The sequence below is a fragment of the Tursiops truncatus genome, chromosome 12 (genome assembly GCF_011762595.2).
Source record: "Tursiops truncatus isolate mTurTru1 chromosome 12, mTurTru1.mat.Y, whole genome shotgun sequence".
Taxonomy (NCBI): domain Eukaryota; kingdom Metazoa; phylum Chordata; class Mammalia; order Artiodactyla; family Delphinidae; genus Tursiops; species Tursiops truncatus.
This window is the reverse complement of record NC_047045.1, coordinates 22,144,870-22,171,292: the sequence shown is the minus strand read 5'-3', so window position 1 is coordinate 22,171,292 and position 26,423 is coordinate 22,144,870. Positions and strand designations below refer to the sequence as shown.

The 26,423-nt window shown below is 48.2% G+C and overlaps 1 protein-coding gene across 1 annotated transcript in view; it reads left to right on the top strand.

The window, feature by feature from the left end:
• The window catches only part of RNGTT (RNA guanylyltransferase and 5'-phosphatase), a 249,817-nt gene extending 224,930 nt beyond the window's left edge, over positions 1 to 24,887 (top strand). The window contains exon 15 of the mRNA XM_019929424.3: positions 24,639 to 24,887. Within this exon, the coding sequence (XP_019784983.1) occupies positions 24,639 to 24,644 (6 nt within the window). The 3' untranslated portion in view covers positions 24,645 to 24,887. The remainder of the gene's footprint in view (positions 1 to 24,638) is intronic.
• Positions 24,888 to 26,423: the final 1,536 nt, after the last annotated feature.

Below are 26,423 nucleotides of genomic sequence, written 5' to 3'. Positions count from 1 at the left end.
GCACAGAGTCCTAACGACTGGACCGCCAGGGAATTCCCTATTGAAAGCTTTTAAACAAGGGAGTTTTTGGGTGCAATAAACTGGTAATAATCTGTCAAAGGTGGCCAGTTGGGAGGCTATTGTAATAATCCAGGTGAGAGGTAAAGAACCCAGGATAGGGTGGCATCTACCAAAATCGAGGCAATTGGATGTGACAGGCATTCAGGAGGGAGAATCATCAAGATTTGGCAATCAGTTGAGAAACCAAGTTTACCTTCAAGGGTTTGAGCCGAGGTGGGGTGACGGTGGTGCCCTTAACAAAGCAGAGAAGTGGCAAGGAAGAGCTGATTTGGGGTTGGGATGAAGAAGGGGCCTCTGGGCGTGATGAGCAAGAGGTGCTGTCGGGAGATTCAGATGGAATTGTCCAAAGAGACGGCAGAAATTTAGAACTGGAGCTTGGACAGTCATACCACTAGCAGGATTTTAAATTCGTCCACACAGTAGTGATGGTGAAAACAGTGTGTGTAGAAGGTTTGGAGTACAAGAGGGTCAGAAACCCCATTGATAGTGGGTAGGAGAGGGGGAAAAAAAAAAAAAAAACTAAGAAAGAAAGTAAGGCATCAATAAGTAAGAAGAGGCTCAAGACGGTACAGCCCACAGTCGATAAGAGAGAAATGTTTCTTTTTTTTCCTTTGCCAAAAATAGTTTTATTGAGCATTCAAAGATGAAAAATGCTGAAAGCCAATGTAGTAGCCTTGACTTTTTAATGTCATTACAAATACTGCTTCTTTGAAACCTGGCGCTCATCCGTTTAGCCCCATCTATGAGTTTTTTTGGTTTTTTTCCGAGAGACTTCAGGGCTTTACACTCAATTCTCCTTAACAAGTCACACAAAACCTCCTGGTCCTGGCCCGAGAGAGAGAAATGTCTGTTGCTAGAGAGGGCAGGAAATAGCTCTGGTTGCTCCAGAGAGGAGTCAAGGGCTGAGAAAAGGGCTTTGAATTGGGTTTCTAGGTGACCTTCAGAAAGATGATGCTGGTGGCTGAGGTGAAGGGAAAAACAAGAAAAAATAGTAGGAAGTGGAGGCGTTGGGGTTAGGGGCTTCATCTGTGTCAACAGGTGAATTTACTATTCCCAAGAGTAGTGGTTACGCAGGGCGCATTCACTTTGTGATGCTACGTCTAGTGGACGCGAGCGTCTGTTGTACGTGAAGGCAGAGGCTTAGCGCCACCCGCTAAAGCCCTCACCGGCCTCCCAGGAGGCCCCTTCTGATCAGCCCCAGCGGCCGTGTGCACAGCAGCTCCACGAGCTCTCTGTCCAGGCTGGGCGGAGTCATGCTGCACAGCTGGCTTCACCCAGTTTCCACGGTGGAGCATCTGTACATCATGGTCCTTGATGTTGGTCATTGCGCTTTTGCCTGCAGGAGCCCAGAGGCAGCTCTCAGCTGGAGGCCACAGTCTATGCCCCACCTGGCCACCATGCGGGCCGGGACAGCAGGGTGTCTTGAAACAGTGACTGGGAAGCTCTCACCCATGGCTGATGAACTATTGTCATGGTCTTCATTTTAGGTATAAGGAGACTGTTTTAAAAATACACCTGCATTCTCCACATTAGGGCTTCCCATTATTTGGAAATAGTTGACATAAAAATAATCCGATTGGATTCAAAGTCCATTTGTTTTATCATAAGAAACATCAGCAAGAAATCACATTTGTACGTAGAAATGAAAAAGAGAAGAGACTGTTGGTTCTTTAAATATAATTTCAGCTGTCGACATTCTGAAAGGTTCCCAAAGAATGGTTTTAATTTTTTTATTTCTAACATGTGCAGTTTCTCGTTGATAGTGACTACCAAGAATTTGAAGAGATTATCATTAAAAAGTCTTCAAAAAGACACATGCACCCCACTGTTCATTACAGCACTATTTACAATAGCCAGGTCATGGAAGCAGCCTAAATACCCACCGACAGATGAATGGATAAAGAAGATGTGGTACATATATACAATGGAATATTACTCAGCTGTAAAAAGGAACAAAATTGGGTCATTTGTAGAGACATGGATGGACCTAGAGACCTGTCATACAGAGTGAAGTAAGTCAGAAAGAGGAAAACAAATATCATATATTAATGTATATATGTGGAATCTAGAAAAATGGTACAGATGAACTGGTTTTCAGGGCAGAAGTAGAGACACAGATGTAGAGAACAAACGTATGGACACCAAGGGGGGAAAGTGGCGGGGGGCTAGTGGTGGTGGTGGGATGAATTGGGAGGTTGGGATTGACATATATACACTAATATGTATAAAATGGATAACTCATAAGAACCTGCTGTATAAAAAAATAAATAAAATTCAAAAAAAAATTTTTAAATATAAAATAAGTAAGCTTACTATTAATAAATGTTAAGAAAGCTACAAAGTACACTACAAAGATAAAAATATAGATAACTGGGCTTCCCTGGTGGCACAGTGGTTGAGAGTCTGCCTGCCGATGCAGGGGACACGGGTTCGTGCCCCGGTCCGGGAAGATCCCACATGCCGCAGAGCGGCTGGGCCCGTGAGCCATGGCCGCTGAGCCTGCGCGTCCGGAGCCTGTGCTCCGCAACGGGAGAGGCCACAACAATGAGAAGCCCGCGTACCAAAAAAAAAAATATAGATAGATAGATAGATAGATAGATAGATAGGTAGATAGATAGATAGATAGATAACTAATAAGAACCTGCTGTATAAAAAATAAATTAATTTTAAAAATCTAAATAAATAAATAAAAGGTCTTGATTAGGATTCAAGGACAGCATTTGAAGCATTTAAACTGATATTTAAAAAGTCATGTCCATAGAAGAAAATTCAAATTTCTTGTTTAACATTTTGAAAAGATTTTATTTTGAAGTTTCATACAAAGCTATATCTTCCCTGGGACTTTGTATTTTACTTTTTTTTAGATCAAAATTTCATAATATTAAAAAATATAATGGACTTTTCCCCCCCAAGGCCCATAAAGACACCCTAAATCTCTAGTGTACCCCAGGGTACCCTTCAAAGAGTGTCATGTTTTGAGTTTGCCATGATGAGAAAAGGGCTGGGGAGTGTTGTTCTGATGACCCAGTGTTGGAGATTGGCAAGGTGAAAACAGAAGTTTGAAAATGTGAGGGATTTTACTCCTGACTGGGTAGGAAATCAAAAAACAAAGTCAGGAGGGGATGATGACCTGGGGAATGAGAAAGAGTAAGGAGACCAGATCCCAGGATCAAGCAGACCTGGCTCCAAAAAGCTAAGAAAGAAGGGAACTGAGAATGACGGCACCGTTTTCCATCTCTCTTACTCCTGTATTTCCTTTGCTGCCTCATCGCAGTATCAGGACTTTTTTTTGTTAAAAAATGACAGAAAGACAAACTTGCCTACTCTAGATAACTGAATAGTGCAGAAGGCAGGCATGACTTCAGGAATGGCTTGATCTAGGAGCTTTCCCATCGCTCAACTCCTAGCATCACTGGGCTTCATATGGTAGCCCATGGTTTCTCCAGAATCACATCGCAGTCCACATCCATCATTAAGAGTAAATATCCCTCTACCAACAGTCCCAGCAAAAGTTTTGTTACATCTCATTGCATCTGGTTGGGTCATTTGCCCATTCCTGAGCTGGTCGCTGTGACCAGGGAATGTAATGTCCTCTTATGGCTGGTGCCCATCACTCTAGTGGAGAATGGAACCAACTCTCCCCATATTTCCTTTCTTTATTTACTTTTATTATTTCTTTTTGCCAGTTACCTGAGCTTTACTCATACAGTAGAGATAGTCCAAATATTAAGTAACTCACAGGCAAGGGTGCTGACCAATCAGAACAGCTCTGGAACAGCATACCTGAGGTTCCCTGCCAAGCCAGGTGTTAGCCCTCTCTGGTTGCTAGTTTTGGGGGAGGTCTGGGGGTGCCGAGGAAGAGGCAGGATAGCTGGGAGGAGAAAGATGCTTACAGGGTGTGGTTAGGGAAGTGGCTCTTTTCCAACTTGTATTCAACTGACACTGGCTTTCAATATTTACAAGCAGTGTTACTATATCATAAAGGTTAGCGCTGCTTGTATTCCAACTATTCTTGTGTGTGTTTAATCCTTTCTGCCACCACAGACCATCCCCCTAAAGGCTGGGAAGAGGGCTTGTTTCTGAATCTCCTATAGCAACCAACAAGGTACATTCATCCATTCACTTATTCACTCGACAAGCATTTCTTGCGCCCAACAAATAGTAGGTCCTGAATAATTTTATTTGAATGAATGCAATAGTTTCCTTTAAAAGGGTTGCATAGGAAGTGTTACGGTTGGAGAAAGATAATTTTGTTTAAGGAGAAGAGGTAAGTGGAAAGTTTGAGGAAACTGACAACAGTTTATGAAAATAAACAGAATCGACTTTCCTCGGAACAGTGACAGAGGTTTTCCCAAAGCTTGTCCTGGTTAAAAATATGTTACCCCAGATATTTTGTTGATGGGACCCAGGGAAGGGTGGGCAGAAGGGAAGACGCTGCCCCGGGGTGAGAACAAGAGATGCTGTTCATGGGGCAGGAGAAAAGTAATGACATACAGGAGGCTGGATGGATGACATTAGGGGAGAACGGAGTGATCACCTGGACCCTGATCACCTCCTGAGATCTTCCTGGAGAAAAGAAAAGCAAGAGCCTGAGTTTGAGCTGGAAGTTGCCTTTGAAAGCATCTGGTCCCGTTTTAGAGATGAGCAAAGTGAGACCCAAAATCCGAGGTGTCTCTCATTTTTTTAAATTAATTTATTGATTTGTTTTTATTTTTGGCTGCGTTGGGTCTTCGTTGCTGCGCGTGGGGATTCTCTAGTTGCGGTGAGCGGGGGCTGCTCTTCATTGCGACACGAGGGCATCTCATTGTCGTGGCTTCTCTTGTTGTGGAGCATGGGCTCTAGGCGCATGGGCTTCAGTAGTTGTGGCTCGCAGGCTCTAGAGCGTAGGCTCAGTAGTTGTGGTGCACGGGCTTAGTTGTTCCATGGCATGTGGGATCTTCCCGGGCCAGGGCTCGAACCCGTGTCCCCTGCATTGGCAGGAAGATTCTTAACCACTGCACCACCAGGGAGGCCCCCTGAGGTGTCTTTAACGAGGCTGCTCAGCTGGCCCCTGACTTCCTTAATTCTCAGCTCACTTGGCATTTCTCCCCGAGGAGATAAAAATGGGCATGAAAGAAAGTTGCCTCCAATTAGGCAGACGTTGTGACCTTTCACAAAGCCCATGAGTAGCCCAGAGGTGACTGCCCTTTACCCTCTTATCATCCTGGAGCCTGAGCGACCTGGGGCGCCCGTGTGCATGTGGGCAGCACTGATGCACACACCCGCCTCCAAGGCTTAGATGTTCATCCAAGGTCAAGCAAAGAGCGCAGGCACCGCTGACAGCACTTGCGTAACCCACGAGCACACGTCTACTTAGAAAAGTTTGATTTTGATTGCCATAGAAGGCAAAACATCTTAAAATGAAGTTGAGCTATCTTTGGGTAGGATGCAAAACCGCCCATGGGTATATCACATCAGAAACGATGTGTGATTTCTTCCAGTCCCTCAACTCAAAAAAGATGAACAGATTTAACTGATGCGTCCTAAAAATAAATAAATAAATAAGATCTGCTTGGAGCTTGAAACCAAGTATAGGAGTTTCGGGGTCTCTTTTTTGGGGAGGGGGTGGGGGGCATTCGGGGGATTGTGAGGTGAAGGACAGTGGGGAAAATTTTTTTTCAGTGTAAAGACTAAATTATAACGAGACTGTTTTAGCTCTGAGCATTTTCTGCTGGGAATAACGAGATTACTAAAGGTCACAGAAACAAGGTTGGGTTGGAAAAAATCATGAATGGTGCTTAGATCAGCACACAGATGCCCAAGGAGATTCCTTCTTCTGAGTTGGGAACCGACACTCCTTTTCTAAACCTGTAATTTCAATAACAAAACAAGTCAAACGGGGAGCTGACCTGACCCTCAGGACTCAGAGTTGGAGGCACAGTATCTGCCTTGGGGGGGTGACTGCATGCAAACCCAGGTGGGCTTGGACCCGGGCAGGCGGTTTCAAGTCTCCCCCACCAGCCTCCAAGTTCCAGAGCCTCCAGTGGAGGAAGTGGCCCTGTGGCCTGTGTCACACAGTGTCCCTCTGGTGGCCAGTGACACATCAACTCCCCCCTTCTTTGGGGGGACAGCTGAGCTTTCATTTATTACATAACAGTATATTCTGGATAGAAGCAAAATGTCCTTCTCAGGTCATCCACTATAAAGATTGGCAAATGGCTAAATTAATTTTGTTGTATAAGTACCTCCTTACGCCCACCCTTTGGACTGAAAGTTTATTCTTTCAGTTCTCTTTCGTCTTTTTCTGAAAAGAGGTTTAATGTGTGACTGTGGTGCTTTGAAATCAGTGGTGATTTTTCAGGCTGTTTGAAATTATTCACATGAATGGCTAAGCTTGCTGCTGGTAGAAAAACAGTTTTGTTGCGGAGGAAATCTTCAGGTTTGAAGCATCGCTGTGTGATTCGGTGTGACTTCCTTTTCAGAACTTGAATATTTATTCCATAGCAGTAAATGATTCAATCCAGGCAGCGGTCCTTTGATCCTCATATGCGCTGGAGGCTCTGGTGTGTGTAAATCTGAACTAGCTGTCAACTTGGCCCTTAGTAGCTTACAAAAGTGCATGTGTACGGCGAGGATGTGGAGAAAGGGAAACCTCGTGCACTGTTGGTGGGAATGTAAATTGGTGCGGTCACGGTGGAAAACAGTATGGAGGTTCCTCACAAAAACTAAAAATACAGCTACCATATGATCCAGTAATACCACTCCTGGGCGTATATCTGGAAATAACAAAAAAACTAATTTGAAGAGATACATGCACCTCAGTGTTCACAGCAGCACTATTTACAGTAGCCAAGACATGGAAGCAACCTAAGTGTCCATCATCAGATGAATGGATAAAGAAGATGTGGCACATATATACAATGGAATATTACTCAGCCATAAAAAAGAAAGAAATAATGCCATTTGCAGCAACATGGATGGACTTGGAGGGTATTATGCTAAGTGAAATAAGTCAGCAGAGAAAGACAAATACTGTATGTTATCACTTATATGTGAAATCTTAAAAATAAATCAAATTAGTGAATGTGATGAAAAAGAAACAGACTCACAGATATAGAGAACTAGTGGTTACCAGTGGAGAGAGAGAAGGAGGGTAGGGAATTAAGAGGTACAAACTACTATGTATAAAATAAATTAGCTACAAAGATATATTGTACAACATGGGGAACATAGCCAATATTTTATAATGACTATGAATGGAGTACATCCTTTAAAAATTGTGAATCACTCTGTTGTACGCCTGAAACTTATATAATATTGTAAATCAACTATACCTCAATAAAGAAAATAATAAATATTATTTAAACAGTGAATGTGTGGGACTTCCCTTATGGTCCAAGTGGGTAAGACTCCACACTCCCAGTGCAGGGGGGCCCAGGTTCAATCCCTGATCGGGGAACTAGATCCCACATGCAGCAACTAAGAAGCCTGCATGCTGCAACTAAAAGATCCTGCATGCCACAACTAAGACCTGGTGCAGCCGAAGTCAATAAAATAAAATAAATAAATAAACATCGAATGTGTGTGAGGGCTGAGGGCCAGGGTGAGGATAGACAGCTAATATATATTGCATGGTTGAGTGATGATACCAGGCGGAAGAAGCGTGAGATATGAGGGTACAAATTGCGATGGAGGTTTGAGAGAGGCTGAAGAGGGTCTCTGGTTGGCTTTGGGAAACTGCTTCCTGGGAGAAAGGCCATCCGCCAGAGCAAACACTGGTGAGAAATTTCTAGTGAGAGCAAACCGCATCCACCTGTGACTGAGCCCTGACAGCAGCTCTGGGAGCAGTCATCGCCACTGGCGTTGCTCAGGGAAGTAGACTGGGGCTCAGAGAAATGGAGTGACTTGCCCAAGGTCATGTGATCTGGAGCAGGGCCAGCTGGGCCTCGAGCCCTCATTCTCTTTCTCCACAAGGCCTTGTGGTACCGTTCGACGTGGGTCTTCACGGCGGGGCATCTTCTGGTCACTTCAGATTTTGCTGGTGAACAGAGACACGTTTTAGGGGGACTCAGGACTGCGTGAGCAAAGGCACGTGGCCGGAGACACTGAATTCCACAAGTTCAGGGCCAGGCTTGGAGCCAAGGGTGGACCTTAAAAACTAAAAGACACAGTTCTTTTCCTGGAACTTACCCCACGGTTGAGAAGATAAGGTACCCAGTAGGAAAACCCTGGAAAATGATTTGCGGCAACTTGTAAACAGAAAGAGGATTGATTCACATCTGTCACCAGCTCACCTAGTCCGTCCTGGCAGGAAGCAGTGCCTTCCCCCGAGAGGCCTGAGTTCTGATGCTACAGCAAACCCTGTCCCGAATACTAGCGCTGAGCAGATGGCTGGGCCCTGTCCTGTCTGTCCTTACAGAGGAGCCTCAGTCCGGCCAGCTGTCAGGCAGCGACCCACTCCCAGGAGCCTCCCCCACCTCTGCCCTGGGCCCACATCATACCCACCATTTCCAGGGCCCTGCTCACCCCTCCGGTGCCGCTGTGGGCATTAGAGAAACTGCCTTCCGGTAGAGCTTCCTAAGCCAAGAGCGCACCGGCTCTCAGCCCCGGCAGACCACCAACATCCCACCGTCGGGCTGGCCTGGTCCCCCCCCACTCTCAACTCTCCCTGGAGCCAGCCCATACCCTGCAAACTGGCTCACTGTTTCAGCTGTCCTGGGAGACGTGTTTCCCCAACACCCAGCCCTTCAACATCCCAGCTAAGAATTTGGATTGGACTGTGATTCCTAAAACTTCTAGCTCTGGTGACCACTCTGGAGAGAGCCTCTGGGGTGTTGGGGAAGGAAAGGTGGCCACCAAATAGATGGAAACCAGGAGCCAGCCTCCGTTCACCTGCAGCCTTGTTTCAGCTGCACCAAATCACAGTTCAGCCAGTCGGCCATAAGTCACCCCCCGGGTGAACGAACCTGCACAAGATCCATCCCCAACATTGTCCCTCAACACACCCTCGACGAACGCTGCTCAGATCAATTATCAGAAGCAGACGAGATGCCCAAGAAAATATCAGGGATGCGCTCCAAGTCAGACAATCTCTTGGGGCAACCGGGGCTGTGGGTGATGTGTGTTCTAGAGAAAAGCAGCTCCTCCCAGCCTTCGCCCCAGAGGCCGCCTTCCTCCTTCACGCCACAGGCACATGTTGCTTTATTGGCAGAGACATTCCTGAGAAGTCAACAATTTGAATTTTGATAAAAACCGATCATGTTCATATGATCGGAACATATGAACACATATGTTCATAATGTGTTCAGAGAGAACTCAATATTTAGCCCATCACAGTGAAGAAACTTCTCCTTGGAGGGACTTTTATGTCAACTCCTAAACCGGGATCTTAACCAGGAGGCTATAAATGAGCTCCAAAGATCCCTGCTTTCCAGGGAAATTATAGGCAAAATTTGTGTAGCTGTACATTATTTCCTGAAATGAGGGTCCAGAGATCCTGCCTAATTAATTCTCAAAGAGTTCTACAATCCAAGAAGCTCTGGGACCAGAAGCAGGCTGGGGACAAGTCTGGAGTTGGGGTGTTTGTGTGCACCAGTCCCAGCAGTCAGAACTGCCCCTTCCATGGACTACTGCCATGAAATAGTTCCGCACCGGTGACTCCCTTATTCTGGGCACGTAGCACGTTGTCAGACCTGTTTGTGTGCATTTGTAAAGACGACAGAGAAGGAATCCTGGATACAAAGCTGACTTTGTCTCCTGTTTCCAAATGGAACGACCAAGCCACATGCATCACATAGGGTTACACCACGCAGCGCCCCTCTTGGATGTGAAGCTGATGTGTCTGTCAGTACAAAGCTATAGCATGGCCAGTTTTACACTGCTGCCCCAGAGCCAGCCCGTGATATGGGCTTCCTAGAAGGGCCCAGTCCAGGGTCGCGCTGTCCTGAGGAGTCTGTTTTGGGCTCCAGCTGCCCTGCCCACCTTGGCCCATCCTCTGAGGTTGGAGGTGCAGGGCCCCAGCCCTTTTTCTCCCTCCTTTTTTGCCTCTTCCATACAAGGATAGCATATTCAGCAAGGCTGGTCAGCATCTCTGCTGGACGTTGTCATTAAGTGCCGGTGAGTTGCTAGATTTTGGCATCACACTGGCTCCTGAAGGACTATTAACTGAGCAGCCGATGTTGAGGCCGATACTTTGATGGGCGGTAATGCGAAGAATGGGGGAAGTAGGTGATTTATTTATAGGTGTCCAGATACCTCCTCACTGGGATTTCAGAGTTATTGTTTCTTTGCCTTCCAGGCCAAGTGCTTGTTCATGAGCTTTGCCCAGTAAGTCACCACCCCAAGGGGTCAGGGAGTCCTAGATTCTTAGGGGTGAGTTATGGGGCCACAGCTGGCCTCCAACACCCAACCGTGAAGGTTGGGTTCAGTGTCATCCTGCACCTTTAAGATTTCCATTGCTGTCCCTTCCCATCCATCCCAAGAGGGAAGAGGTGAGCCTGACACACTGGCCACCGTGTCTGCAGTGACTTGTAAGGAAGTGCTCAGTCCTTACCACCCCACCTTCTACATGATGCAGATGCTGCCCAGGAAACTATCCTCAGAGAACAGTCTTGACAGAGATACCCAGGCTCCGCTGGTGTCTTTTAGACAACCCCACAACATAAAGCCTTTCCCTTGCCAACGCACATGCTATGATGTTTTTTTGGGTTTTTTTTTTCGTGATTTCGGAGATTTAAAAATGTCAAAGAGATTCTGGCTGTAAATGTCCCCACAGCGATTTTGTCATTTTGTAGAGAAAAGAAAGCAAGCTTCCCGGCTCCCCCGTTCAGAATAGAGCAAGCTGCAGGACCCAGCCCCTCCTTTCACAAACCCTTCTTGCCGCACCCCCATCCTATTCATATTCTGATCTTCCACACACTTGAAAAGATGTTATTTCGAATGTTCCTACCAAAGAGAATATCTTCCTCGTGTTTTCAGAGCCTGCCTTCAAAGGACTTAATCTGCATCGGGGCCGCTGCTGCAGATGTGAGTGATGGAAGCGACAGAATCATACACAATGTGGCGGAGCTGGGGGTGGGAGAGTGGGGAGAGGCAGGCTCAGGCTTCTTCGGCCGGCCCCCTGCCTGCAACTCCAAAGCCACCAGGCGAGCCAGGGAGGCCGGCTGGTCCAAGGTGTCACAGCCCAGAGAGTGGAAGATCCCACCCTCCTGACTCGGGGCAGGGCTCTGGCCCCTGTACCACCCAGCCTCCCACAGCGGACTGTGCATTTACCTGGGCGGGGGGGCACAATAACACTGGGTACAAGAGCTCACTCAGGCCTTCCTAATTCAGTGCTCAAGGTCAAGCAATCAAGGTTAACACAAAGGTTTCCCTTGCGCGCAGCGGGTAGGAGTCTGTTTGCTGGCAAATTAATCAAATAACAAGAATTGATAGAGGACTTTAAAAAATAATCTGAGAGGGCTTCCCTGGTGGCGCAGTGGTTGAGAGTCCGCCTGCCGATGCAGGGGACACGGGTTCGTGCCCCGGTCCGGGAAGATCCCACGTGCCGCGGAGCGTCTGGGCCCGTGAGCCATGGCCGCTGAGCCTGCGCGTCCGGAGCCTGTGCTCCGCAGCGGGAGAGGCCACAACAGTGAGAGGCCCACACCTCTCACCGTACCGCAAAAAAAAAAAAAAAAAAATCTGAGAAGCCTAACTCAGTCATTCTTTTGAAAGCATTTGTTGATGGTCTACTGTGTGTCAGTTGATGAGGGTAGCGACACACATCCCTGTTCTTAAGGAGGGAAGCAAACAAATGAACAGGCAAACACCATATGAGTGCTTAAATGCTACACACGATAGTTAGGGGTGCCGAGGGAGGAGGTGGGTAGGGCACTAACATCGGACTTGGGGAGCCGGGGATCTTCGCCGTCTTCCCAGGGGACACTGTGTCGAAGCTGAGACCTGAAAGATGAAAGTGAAGAGGTGCTTTGGAAAAATCATGCTTAGCTGCAACATGGGAAATGGATGGGACTGCCGAGAAAGGAGGTGGGGAGACCGTGGGAAGGCACGGCAGACTCCCCTCTCCAACCTTCCACCCCTGCAGCACTGATGAGGCCTGACTCGGGGGGCGGGTGGGCGTGGAAGAAGAGGCAGCTGCCTTCCACATGAGTGGGATGGCCAGAGGAGACAAGAGAGGTCATGAGGGGGCATGGGTTTCTGGGTCAGGGGACTGCCTGGGTGTATTATTCCCGAGGAGGTGAGCCTGCTGGGAAGGAGGAAGGAGGGCAAGGGAAAGACAAGGGCCATGACCCAGGACTGGGCTTCTTAGAAGGGGCTGCAAGTGTAGGGAGGGAATAGAACTTGAGTCCAGTGTTAGACTAGTTCAAGATGCTTCTGGAATACAGAGAGGAGGGTCTGGCAGGCAGCTGGACACCTGGGAGGGGAGCACAGAGGGGGAGGCTAGGCTGGAGGTGAGGTCTGGGAGGTCCTCAAGTGGCTGGAGACTTTGAAGATTACAGACTTTCCTATTTTGGCAGCATCCTTAACCATCGAGAATTTGGTGCTAATTACAGATACCAGCAGGCCTCCTTTGCATATTAATAACTAAAGGTACTAATTACAGATGAGCTTTATGTATTCATTAAAACAAGCCCAGGAGGCCTTTTTACCTAGAAAGGCTATGATAGCATTCAGTTTAATTACTGTGTGTGCACCTGGAAAAATTACCAGCTGTGTGTCTTGCATGCCCTTGTAGGAATCAGACCGGCAGAGCAAGGGCTTTAGTGCATTTAAAACCAAAGAGGGGATTCGATTTTGCACCCTCAGAAAGCCAAGGCCTGTGTGTGGTTAAGAGTCATTTCCAGTGTACTTAAAGGGGGAATCCAAAATTATCCTAGTTTTTAGAAAAGTTTTGTATAGCTTCTTCTACCTGAGGAAGCGTCCCCAAATGGTCCCCAGGTGCTCTGAAGGCCAAGGGATTTTTCAGGCTGAGAGTGAGAAGAAGCCCCCGTGTGCCAGCTAGGCAGCCGCCTGGAGAGAAGTGTCTCCCACCTGAGCAGGAGAGGAAAGGTCCAGGAGGAAAGGCTCAGCAGAAAGGATCCTGCAGAAGGCTTGCTTTGCTCCAAGGTATGAAAGGAGGTTGGGGTTCAGCTGAAGGGGCTGGGGGTGAATCAGTTTGTTTGGGAAAACCAAACAAACGGGCAATGACTAACTCCAGGAAACCAAAAAGCAAAACAAAAGAAAACGTTGCTCTAGTTTACCAGGTGGCTCGGCTGTGCTGGAAACACTATGCTAGCCCCTGGTTTAGCTAAAAGTGTGACGTCGCTGTATTGAGGAAATGAGGACATGGAGAGGAGGCAAGAGTATGTAAATGGGAGGGATGGTGTTACCGACCAGGGTTCTTAATCAACAGAAATTGATAAGAGGCCAGACAAGACATTCAGGCAAGGCTTTACTGGGGTTCCTGCTGCAGCAGGGGCGTGAGCTGTTTCCTTATATGGGGTGAGGGCAGGGGTGTGTCCAGGGATCAGGCCAGAGGGGTGCTTAGGTGGTTTGCCCACCCCTTAGGTGGTGTTATGTGCGGGGGGCATGCACAGTGTCCTGCTTTTGCTCCGGACCCCCTGCTTTTGCTCCCAGCTCTTCAGAAGTAGCAGTTGGGTTTTTTTGGTCTCTTTGTATCTTGTTGTCCATAATTTGTCCCAACTGTGCATGCGCATGCAAGCAGTTATTTTTAGTCTCTTGTAGTTTCTTTGTATAAACACTGCAGCAAAGGGTCCCAGGTCCCAGGTCCCAGGTCCCAGCCTATCTCAATGGCCCAGCCTTCCACAATGAATCTAAAACAGAAAAAAAAGAAAAAGCATTCTACCTATGCCATCTGCAGATGCAGAGGTAAAGAGCAGAAGAAGGAAGTTGTGGTATCTGAGGAATGAGAATTGGGAGGGAGGCAGAGGGGGCAGGGACAACTGTTTTCTATCACACACCTTGTGTCCATGTCTGGCTTTCCTAACCTATGTACATGCACTACTTTGATAAAAAATAAAAACACATTTTAAAGGGCCCCTGATCACATGGAAGGTGAGTCTGTTTTGCTTCCATTGCTAAGCAATGGCATGAACAACAACAAAAAATGTTGCCTTGAGTCTCCTCAGTTCTGCAAAGCAGAAATGTGGCAGCCGGGTGTGTGACCGTCAAGGCCCAAGAACGCATCCTGGGGCAGAGTCAGCATGGGCGGCTCTGAAATGCAGTCCTGCTGTGGCACTCACCGGTCTCAGCGTCTTCTGGGGCTTCCCATCGTCTCCCTGGGAAAACCCCCATTCTGTGACATGGGCCTTCAGGGCCTCTGTGATGTGGCCCCTGCCAACCTCTCCACTTCCTAACATCCTCCCCGCACCCGCAAATGAATTGTAGCCCTGCAGTACACACACACACACACACACACACACACACACACACACACACACACCACGCCCAACTGCCCTACCCTCCGCAACCTGGGTGACCCCGTAACCCCTGCTCATCACCCTTGACATCCTAATTCAGACCTTTCCTTCTCCCGAGGCCTTTACTGACCCCTCCTCCCGTGGGCTCCCAGCACGCCCTGTGCTCATGTCTCTCGTTGTCTAGAGCCCCCTTCTCCCCTCCCTCAGGAGCCCCTCGGGGCAGGAGCTGTGCCCGATCCCAGTCGCACAAATGAACACAACCACTCGAGGAACCATCTAAAGGCTGAGAGCAAACCCTCCCACGTCTTCCTTTCCCTCCCTCCCTCTGTCCAGTCCACTCGACAACCAGGCCCCTGATCTCACCAAGAGCCTTCTCGACAACCAGGCCCTCCCTCCCCTGCAGGAAAGAGACAAACCCAGGGTCGACTGATGGAGGGAGGGTCAGAGGCATCTCAGAGAGGGTGGAGGGAAAGTTGAAATTGGGCTTCGTCACCATTTTTAAGCCCGGACACCAGCTGAAAGCAGACTCTGAAGGCCTGGCTGCGCGTCCCCTGCTCAGGGGTCTCACATGACACGGGCCCCTGATGCTCCCCGAGCCCTTCCGGGGACCCCGCAAGCCTTCCATCTCACCCGTCGTCGTGTCCGGCCTGGGGGACACGCCGGCGATGAGCTCTGTCTGCCCCAGCCCTGCCTGCGGCACTCGGGGAAAGCTTTGTCCTCTCCTCCGTCCGGCTGAGAGGGCCCACGCGGGGCACGGGTGGGGTCCCCAACTCCTCCCAGAGGGAACACGCGTCCCGGACCTGCCTCTCAGCTTTCCGACAGGGACCGAGGCTTCCGAAGGGCAATCCGGCCAAGACGGGGGAAATCGTCAGCATCAGTTAACAGGCCCAGGAGAAAGGGGCCTAGAGGCCGTGTGACCACAGGAATAACTATAATGATGGCGAATGGTTTGTGAACCCCGACTTTGTGCCAGTCAAATGCCTTACACACATCATCTCATTATCCTGTCCACACCCTGTGGACAAGACACCATCACCATCTGGTACTCAGCAGCTATGGCCCGAGGCTCAGAGAGATCTTCCTTGATAGGTGAGGAGGGATGTCAGCCCAGGACTGTCTGACCTCAAAGAAAGACTCTGAACTTTTAACTTGGATGTTACGCTTCTATGGACCAGGGTAGCAAAGGAAGGGAGATGTAGGGAAGAGAAAAGAGGTGATAGCGTGGGTTTTTTTGTTTGTTTGTTTGTTTTGTTTTATTTTCAAGGTTAGGGGAAGCTCAGCACATTTTGGAGAATGAAATTATGAGGGAAATCTTGCTTTTGATCGGAGTGTGTCCCACCAACATCCCTACCCGCTATTCCTCCCAAACCCACAGCCAGCAGCCCAGATCCTCCAGGGGTTCTGGGGTCACTTTTCCTTCTTCGGTTCCAAAGTTAAATCAACTGTAAACAAGCAAGTGCTTTAAATAATGCTGCCTGAGGTGTGGCCGTAATCCGCACCCCGTCTAGACTTTCTAATGCCCCTGCAGGAGCATGTGGGTTTTAGCGTCTACGTTTTTGACAGACATTAAGCCCGCACTGGTCTAGGCTGACGGCTCTGGGTGCCTTCCGCAGTTAGTAATTTCAGATGTCGTGGGAGGGAGTTCTTGGTGGAAGAATCACACTTTCAATCCAAAATTAAAGCTCAATTTGGTCTAATTGTCCTTGATTTTATCAGTTGCATAAAATAGCTGATTCCACATGCAAAAATAAATAAATAGTTGCGCAGCTCCGAAATCCCTTCTTCTTGGGGACAGAACCCATCAAGTTCTCTGCCGTCTCTCCTGCTATTTTCATCCACCAAACAGTGCTGATCTTTCTCTATCCTTTTCTATTTTCTCTCCCTTCCCTGCGCTTCCCCCAGCCCTTACCAAAAAAAGCAAAGCCTAGTGTCTCTCTGTGTGTGTCTATCTTCTCTGTCTGTGTCTTGTATAATTTTAGAACGGAAGTTCCTTAAGATCAAGAATAGTTCCTTCATGAGATGATGACACCCAGAAATCTGGCAATGCCTATTTAAGTGGTAACTTGGAATAAAGAAAATAATAAAAGTGGCCATTTATTTCTCTAGCAATAATTTGTTTGCAAAATCCAGCAACGGAGACCATATTTTGGGCTTGGAATAAAAAGGCAGAGAGACTGTCCCAGGCCTCTGGTGGGAGAATGCCTTTCAAGAACATCCAAAGACCTACCCTCAAGGCAGTGAGGTAATGGAAGATGCCCAGCCCCAGCGGCCAGCAGCACTGAGTTCTTGCCTGCCTCTGCTTCCAGGCAGCTGTGTGACTTTGGGCAAGGCCCTTTACCTCTCTGGTACTCAGGTTCCTACTCAGGAAAGTGAAGGGCCCTGGTACGGTCTGAGGTGCATTCCAGTGGTGGTCCTAGTACCCCGGGGAAGGAGGAAGAGGGTTGGCAGTTGACCCAGAGGGCACGATGGAGGTCCATCCATGGCAGTGGCAGGAGGGATAGAGAGAGAGGAACGTGAGAGTAATTTGCGAGGCAGAGTCAACAGGGCCTGGTGCCAAATGGGTGCAGGGTGAGGAGGGAAGAGTCTGGACAGATGCTCTCATCTCTGCCTTGGGGACCCAAGAGTGTGTGGAGGATGCAGATCAAGATGGCCACGGGAGTGGAAGGTGTCCGATTTTGAATTACCTTCTGTACAGATTTTTTTAAATGCCCACCAATTCTTTAACACTATTCCATCTTGAATACGGACTTGCTTGAGTAACTAACTTCTAAGGAATACAGTGCAGTAGAGGTAGGTCCTAGGACAATTCAGCTTCTGGCCTGGCCTCCGCAGACCGCATGCCTGCCTCCAGGACTATCTGGGGGAAACTTCCTTGACGACAGAAACGCTTTACTGCACCGTCCCATAAAGTAGCCACCAGCCACAGGTAGCTACTGGGTAGCTGACAAGAGGGCATCATGACTAAAATACTGAATTAAAAAAATTCTTGTTCCAAATTTTTTTATTGAAGTATAGTTGATTTGCAATGTTTTAGGTGTACAGCAAAGTGATTCCGTTTTATATATATATATATTTTTTTTTTTTTTTTTTTTTTTGCGGTACGTGGGCCTCTCACTGTTGTGGCCTCTCCCGCCGCGGAGCACAGGCTCCGGACGCGCAGGCTCAGCAGCCATGGCTCACAGGCCCAGCCGCTCCGCGGCATGTGGGATCTTCCCGGACCGGGGCACGAACCCATGTCCCCTGCATCGGCAGGCGGACTCTCAACCACTGCGCCACCAGGGAAGCCCTATATGTATATTCTTTTTCAGATTCTTTGAACTGCAGAATTGAAAGTTTTGTTAAGTTTAATTACTTTCAATGGGAATGTCCAGAGCCGCGTGTGCCTGGTGGCTCCCGTGGGTGGAACTGGACGGTGCAGGCAGAGCTGCGGCCCAGTGGATTGTTTTGCTTTCAGTCCAGGGTCTCCCACGGTGCCCAGAAGGCGTGAAGAGCAGGCTCTTGGCTCTGAGGGTCTGAGGAAGAACATACCACCCACCCTTTAAAAGGAAATGCCAGGGCTGGGGGGAAGCTCAGACAGCATCTGGACCAATCACTTCTTCGCAGGGGAGGATGCTGGGTCCAGCAGACCCCCCGAGGGGCTGGGAGTGTGGAGGGGCAGCCAGGGGCAGATTAATAGGGAAGATTAGCCCCGCGCTTACCATCCAGCAGATGCTGGAAAGAGGGAAGCAATTAGGACCAGAGCATAAGACAGAGTATAAGGTTGGAGAACTAATGAAAAGAGGAAGGAAAAGGAAACGTGTGGGAGCTCCTCCCAAGAAGGCCCCATGGGACTCAGTGGTCAGCCCCCAGGGGACACGAGCCCACCTTACCTGCCAGCTCAGAACCTGGAAGAAGTCTGGGGGAAGAGCTGATCTGAAGCCCGAAGAGCTCCCTGGTGAGCTGGGGAGAGGAGAGTGGGCCCTGTCCAGAGTCCCTGCCGTCCAGTTCTTTCCTACACGGCTCCGTTTGCATCAGGGGTCCTGCTGGCTGATGCCCCAGACCTCAGGTTGGTGGCCTGGAAGCAGGTCCCAGACCCCAGCTCGGCTCCCACGCACTGGCAAGCCCAGCAGGATCCAGGGTCTGAGAAGTGAGCAGGGATGCTGCCCAGTGGCTGGGAAGGGGCTCGGCCTGGCACGCTGTTCTAACACCCGAGTTCTGTCCCTGCTGGGATTGGAAGAGATGCTTCAGGGCCAGTAAACAGATTTTTTTTTTATTCTGACAAATCACTTTAAAAATAAGAATAGGGCAGTGATAGTTGGTTGATTTTGGCCTTGAAACTGAATAGCTCTGTGTCTTTATTCAGCTGAGGTCCTTTTCCTATTACTATCTTTCTTTCTTGAGAGAGACCATGTTCTTGCTAAGGTAGAGACACAGATGTCACAGTGTGGTCAAGGGTGCTCCAAGTCGTGGTTGTCACTTGTGCATTGGTCATCAGGGCCAGGGCCAGGGAGGAACTAGACTTTCCTACAGGACACTAAAGACAGGAAGGCTAGTAGGTTCCCCCCACCGCTCACTGGGCAGGGGCTTCAGGGGGCCATTGAGCCTGCTGTGGTTCTCTTTTTACCTCACCCACCCATCCACCCATCCACTCACCCACCCATCCAACTACCCATCCACCCACCCATCTATCCACTCATCCATCCATCCACTCACCCACGCACCCACCATCTATCCATCCTTTCATCCATTCATCCATCCATCCATCCACCCACCCACCATCTCTCCATCCTTTCATCCATTCACCCACCCACCATCTATCCATCCTTTCATCCATTCATCCATCCATCCACCCACCCACCCAGCTATCCATCCATCCATCTACCCATCCATCCCTCCATCCATCCACCCACCCACCCACTCACACATCTATCTATTACTTCGTTTTTGAGTAAAACTTCTCCAGTACCCTGAGTTCAAGCCTTCACCTGTAGGGATATAATCACCAAACATCACACAAGAAGTTCATTTTGCAGCTTATGTAGGCCAACTACATTTCTTTCACCGATGAGTGTGTCTGTACTTTTACGCTTACTGCCTAACCCTCAGAAAAACATGCTAAGGCCATGAAATTGACGACGGGAAGGGGAGAGGCATCAGGAGTGTGTGAGAGGATCGTGAACCCCTCCTAAGGTAACTAAAACAGGAAGTGCGCCCACATATTTTACACGGAGTTTGGGTTCCTTTGGGGTTTGGCTCAGGAAAAGGCCATTTTCTGCCCTTCTACTCCAAGCAGGTTTTGCTGTCTGTGGCAGGAGCAGGAAGCCCTTTTGGGAAGCAGGCAGGGGATGAAGGGGCACGTGTGTGACACGCAATCACCCCAAGCTTCACCCCTGCCCGGGGCCACACAGACGTGGATGGAGCCTGGGGAAGGGTGAAGCAGGCGGGTGTGCTCTGCCTGGCACCCGCCCAGATCCAGCTTTCGCTCTCACCAGGCGCCGAAACTGGTTCTCACGTTCCTGAGAATGTTGGTCCGTTTACTCCTGTTCTGTTGCTCAGCAGCCAGACAGCGTGTGGTCTGAAATAACAAAACTGTACAAACGGTTCGGTCTCGAAGGAAATGCCTCGCCTAAGACATAATCTCAACGTGCCAGCTGTGGGCTGATCATTTTCCACACCCAAAACACACTGAACATGTTGGCTTTTAAGACACATAAACAGTGGGAATGCGGGTCCACTTGCTCAGGCAGAAAGAGAAGGAGAGAAACCACCTCTCCTTTGGATGGCAATTCAGGCTGCTCAGCGGCTGCCCTGCGTTTTCTCTGCAGAGTTTGCCTGGCTGCTCGGGAAGGCGGCTGTGCTTTGTCAGAAGGGCTGGTCTCTGAAAGGCTGGGCGTCTTTACCCAGCCTCCCCGGAGAGCCGGCTTTGCGGTGATGATGAGCTCCTGGGCTGAGTGGTTCAAGCCAGTCTCCTCCCTACAAATCTGCAGGGAATCGCTTCCTCCTGTAACTTTCTCTGCTCTTGTTATTTGGTTTTGCTCGCTGCCTTTTCAGCTTGTTCGTTGTTTGCATATACAAATGCGACTGATTTTTGTGTGTTGCCTTTGCATCCTGCTACTTTGATGAATTCATTTATTCGTTCTAACAGTGTGTGTGTGTGTGTGTGTGTGGAATCTTTATAGGGTTTTCTACATAAAAATCATATTATCTGCAAACAGAGATAATTTTACTTTCTACGTTCCAGTTTAGATGACTTTTATTTCTTTTTATTGCCTAATGTCTGGCTAGGACTTCTAGTACTATGTTGAATAAAAGTGGTGTAAGTGGGCATATATTTGCAGAATCATATATCTGACAAAGAACTTACAGTTCAGAATATATCAAGAACTTGTTAACCTTGACAGTAAAACAAGGTACAGATCTTCCTCAACTTATGATTGGGTTACATCCAGATAAACCCATCACAAGTTGAAAATACCGTTAAGACAAAAATGCATTTAATACACCTAACCCACTTAACGTCATCGCTTAGCCTCAACTACCTTAAATGTGCTCAGAACACTTACCTTAGCCTCCAGTTGGGCAAAATCATCTAATGCAAAGCCTATTTTACAATAAAGTGTTGACTATCTCATGTAACTTATTGAGTAATGTCCCAAAAGTGAAAAAACAATGGTTGTGTGGGTACGGAATGGTTGTTAAGTGTATGGAGTGTTTACCCTGGTGATCGTGTGGCTGACAGGGAGTGGCTGCCTCTGTCCAGCATCAGGAGACAGTATATGTTATCATGCGATTCCGTTCGTGTTAGGATTCCTATTCATCCTGCGTGAAACTTTTAGGAGTTAAGCTATTTTAAGCTATGTTATGTGGTTCAAAAGAGTCACAGCGGTCAAGGTAAACTTCCACATTAGTTGTTTTGAAACGTCCAGTGTAGGACCGCGAGTGTCTCAGAGGGATAAATGAAGAGTGTTACTTTACATAAGATATTTGTTTGGCAACATAAGTCAGAGGAAAGGAAGGAGTGACTTAGAGAGGCAAGACCCCAGGGGTGTAACCTTACACCGTACTGGCAGACTCCTTAAAAAGAGTCCACGGAGTTGAGCTCTTCACGGGAGGACCCGACTCCACGCTGCTGAGAGCTGTTCCAGATGGACCTGCCCGAGTTCCTGTTGGAGCCGAGGGAAGGACCAGAGACCGCTGCCTGTGCTGAGATGCCTCCTTTCGGGACTTCTCCTTGGAGCGGTCGGTGCATTACCCCTTTCTATTTTCTCTACTTTGACTAACCTGTGCTGCGTGTTAATTGTGTGTAAGAAACGGAGTGATCTGTGAATTGAAGACTGGCTACGGTTTGTGTATCTCCAATCCCGCCATTCTTACCTGGTCCCACCACGGGGCTTTGTGACAGACAGCGTCGTACTGCCTGTCCCTAGCCTGGGAAAAGACCAAAATTCAAACTCGTGCGTACAATTCCCACTGAACATGTGTCACTTTCACCCCGTCGTAAACTCAAAAAATCTTAGGTTGAGCCATCCTGAGTCAGGGACTGTCTGTAATTAGAAAGTGGGCAGAAGACTTGAATGCCATTTCTCCAGATAGAACATGTGAATGGCAAATAGGCATACGTAAAGAAGTTCACCGTTGTTAGCCATTAGAGAATTACAAATTAAACCATGAGGAGATACTATTATACACGAAGTAGAATGGCTAAAATTAAAAATATTGACAATACCAATTGTTGGAAAGGATGGGAATCAACTGAAACTCTCACACGCTGCTTAGTGGGATATAAAATGGTGAGGCCACTCTGGAAAACCATTTTCTTGTGCAGTTAAACATATACTTACCACGTGACCCAGCAATCACACTCCTGGGTATTTATCCTAGATAAATGAAAGCTCATCAAACACAAACACCTATGCACAAATGTTTATAGTAGTACACGAATATTTATAGCAACCTTGTTTGTAACAGACAAAAACTGGAAACAGACGTTCTTTAATGGTAAATGATTAAACAAACTGTGGTACATTCGTGCCATGGGTCTACTTAGCAGTAAAAAAAAAGGGATGAAACTATTGATACATACAACCGCTTGGCTGGATCTTGAGGGCATTATCCTCAGTGAAAAAAGAACCCTAAAGTGTTTACAAATTATATGACTTAGTTTGTATTACATTTTTAAAATTACAAAATTATAGTAATGGAGAACAGATCAGTGAGTGCCAGGGGGAGGGCCCTAAAAGGATAGGCAAAGGGTTTTCACTCTGGGGACAGAACACCTCCGTACCCTGAATAGGATAGCGTTTACATGAGTATATCCATGTGCTAACTTGGTGAAATCTGAATACGGTCTGTAGTTTTAGTTAATAATATTGTACTAATATCCTTTTCCTGGTTTTAAAAATGTGCTCTGGTGACTTCCCTGGTGGTCCAGTGGCTAAGGCTCCGAGCTCCCAATGCAGGGGGCCTGGGTTCGATCCCTGGTCAGGGAACTAGATCCCACGTGCCGCAACTAAAGCTTCTGCATGCCGCCACTAAATATCCCGCGTGCTGCAACTGGGACCGGTGCCGCCGAATAAATAAATAAATAGTAAAAAAAATAACGAGCTCTGGTTGTGTAAGATGTTATAATTTGAGGAACCTGGGTGAAGGGTACCAACGAACTCTCTACTATTTTTGCAACTTCTTGTGAGTCTAACATTATTTCAAAATAGAAAGCAAAAAACAAAAGACCGAACAGGCACCCTTTCTGAGCATTGCTCTGCAAATAAACATGCAGCGTCCCTGGTTTAGCTTGGAACTCAGGGCTGAAGGACTCTCTCCCGCCTCTCTTCCCTTTGGGCCATCAAATTTACCCAATTTCTGGAAGAACGTTGTGAGAGCAGTTCAAACAAACACAGTCGTGCTCAAAAAATATGTGTGTGAGAAGTGGAAGATCCCTTTCAGGTGCTGTAGCATCTTTAACTTGCTTCTTCCAGCTGCTGCTCTCGTGGACGTTATTGAAGACCAATGTGTGGGACTTGATGCCTAATTTTTTAAAATAAATTTATTTATTTACTTTTGGCTGTGTTGGGTCTTCGTTGCCGCGAGGGGGCTTTCTCTAGTTACGGCGAGCCGAGGCTACTCTTCGTTGCGGTGCGCAGGCTTCTCATTGCTGTGGCTTCTCTTGTTGCAGAGCACTGGCCCTGGGCATTCCCGCTTCAGTAGTTGTGGCACGCGGGCTCAGTAGTTGTGGCTCGAGGGCTCTAGAGTGCAAGCTCAGTAGTTGTGGCGCACGGGCTTAGTTGCTCCACGGCATGTGGGATCTTCCCAGCCCAGGGCTCGAACCCGTGTCCCCTGCATTGGTAGGCAGATTCTTAACCACTGCGCCACCAGGGAAGTGCTTGGCGCTTATGCCTAATTTTGACCAATTAGCGTGTGTTCGCCAAACACAAAGTTTGTGCAAAAAATGTTATTTATGTATTATTTTGGCACCTATATGTGTTTAAACACCAACAGATGTCAAGGCTGTGCTCAGGAGGGTATAGGGACCAGGAAAAAACCCCAGGCTCAGAATCCAGGGCAACTTGCTCTATGTGTCCCCTTGCTGCCCTGGACACTCTCCCCTCTGTGCTCGAATAGATGCTGTCACATTTGCTCGGGTTTTTTATATGTGTCCCTCGTCAGTGGGGCAAAGATCCTGCCTTCTGGAAGTCTGCATCCAAGCCACTATTAACATCTGCCATCAGGACTAGGTCCTGTGATGGTCACTAGATTTCCGTCCCAGCTGGCGTCATCACAACTGCCTTTGAGATGCTGCTTAGACGGAATCCCCCCAGGCTGTCTGGTTACCCAGTCTGGGTGTTACCGTCTCAACCACAGAACCTCACAGGAAGACCTGTCAAACGGTAAAGCAAAACCGAGATGCAGCCTATGGTGGCAGAGGCTGCTAACACCAGCCCCAATCCCTTCTCCTCTTCTTCCATTGTAGAGGCAGCCCAGCCCTATTGATTGCGGGAGGTGGCAATGTGCTCAGCTAATAGACCGCGTTTCCCAGCTTCCTGTGTATCTAGGTGTGGCCACGTGACTAGGTTTTAGCCAGTGAGATATACAGAGATGTTATTGGGTGGGACTTCTGAGAAAACTTACAAAATAGGCAATTGTGAAGTGCCTTTTTTTTAAAAAATATCCCTTCCCTCTTTCTTCTGCCTCCTACCTGGAATCCAGATGTGATAGTTGGTGTTCCAGCATCAATCTCTGCTCATGAGGTGACCTTCAGGATGAAAGCCAGCGGCTAAAGATACAGAACCATGCATTTACAGCAACATGGATGGACCTAGAGATGATCATACTGAGTGAAGTAAGTCAGGCAGAGAAAGACAAACATCATATGATATCACTTCCATGTGGAATCTAAAAAAATAACACAGATCAACTTGTTTACTAAACAGACTCACAGACACAGAAAACAAATTTATGGTTACCAAGGGGGAAAGGGGAGGGGGAGGGATAAATTAGGAGTATGGGAGTAATGGATACACACGACTATATATAAAATAGACACCAAGGATTTACTTATGGCACAGGGAACTATATTCAATATTTTGTAATATCCTATAATGGAAAAGAATCTGAAGCTGTACACCTGAAACTAACACCATATTGTAAATCAACCTATAGTTTAATTTTTAAAAAAGATACAGAAGCAAGAGATGGAAGGAGCCTTGGTTTCTGATGCACATTGCCATGCCAGCCCTGGACTGCCATCTGTGAATTTTAACGTGAGAGAAAAATAAACTTCTCGTCTTTGCTCTTACTAGTTGTCATACACAATTCCTAAAAGATACACTCCTGGGTGAGGTCTTGCCCTGGCCTATGAGCCTTGGGACCTATTACAAACGGGGACGAAGTCACTGTGGCAGGGCCCCTGGCCTCAGTGAACATGTGCTGATTTCCAGGGAACAGGTGCTGACGTGTTTGAAGAGCAAAGTTAGGAAGCGTAACTGAGAGGAGTGTGGAGCAGAGGGAGAGGATAGACTTTGCCCTGAGAAGGATGAGGGCGTGAGGACTGACTGTGCGTGAACTCTAGGCCGTACTTTTGGCATCCGTGGGCATGGGGGCACCTGCTTCTCCACCCCAAGGCTTTCTGAGTCACTCCCTCCGCCTAATAGGTCCTGGGTACGGAGCTCCTACGACACCCTCCAGACCCAGCCCGCGGGGAAGGCATCTCTGGCCCCCGTGAAATGAAACGTGCGAGCAGGGCCGCCGCGATAGGACTCCTTGAAGGACAAATCTTTGGTGACTCACTGCTTTATTTCCTGAGGCACTCGCAGGGAAGACGCATTAGACAGCAGCCGGCTTTTTGCCTGATGTTAAGCCCAGGCTCTGATTTTAAAGAGAAATGGGATGTGCAGGGAGGGGAGAATCAAATGCATTGGGAGCTAGGGGTTTACAGGTCAACGTGCAAGGCTGAGGACGGCTCGAGGCAGAGGAGGACATGTGTGTAGGTTGCAAAGTCTGTGTCCAGATCTCTGTGCCAGGGGACAATGAGAAGAAAGCAGCTCTTCTCTTGCTGGGTGTCATCATGGCTCTGACTGGTGACACGTCCATGGAACGCGTCCTTCTCGCTGCCGGGCTCATTTGCCCCCTTGCCCTTGGGCCCCTGCCCTCTGCTCTAATGGGGCAGCCACGGTGGACTTGCTTCTGGCCGTGATGAGTTTTATGGCTTCCAAATACAGTAAAGTTTGGCTTGTTTCTGCAAGAAATGACATATTATCTCCTTCCTCTCGCCCTCCCCTGCCCCCTCGGCAGTTGGCTTTATTTTACAGTTTAGTCTTGTTGGGGCCATCACACCCCAGGGCGGCCGGGGGTGGGCAGCGAGCCGATCTGGGCCGGGCCTTGCTGGTACTAATACAACTGGAAGGCACAATTATGCTCCCCTTTCGCTCGAGATAGGAATTTAAATTAAACCTCATTTAGCCGGGCGCTGCTTTTGATTTATCGGCAGATGCC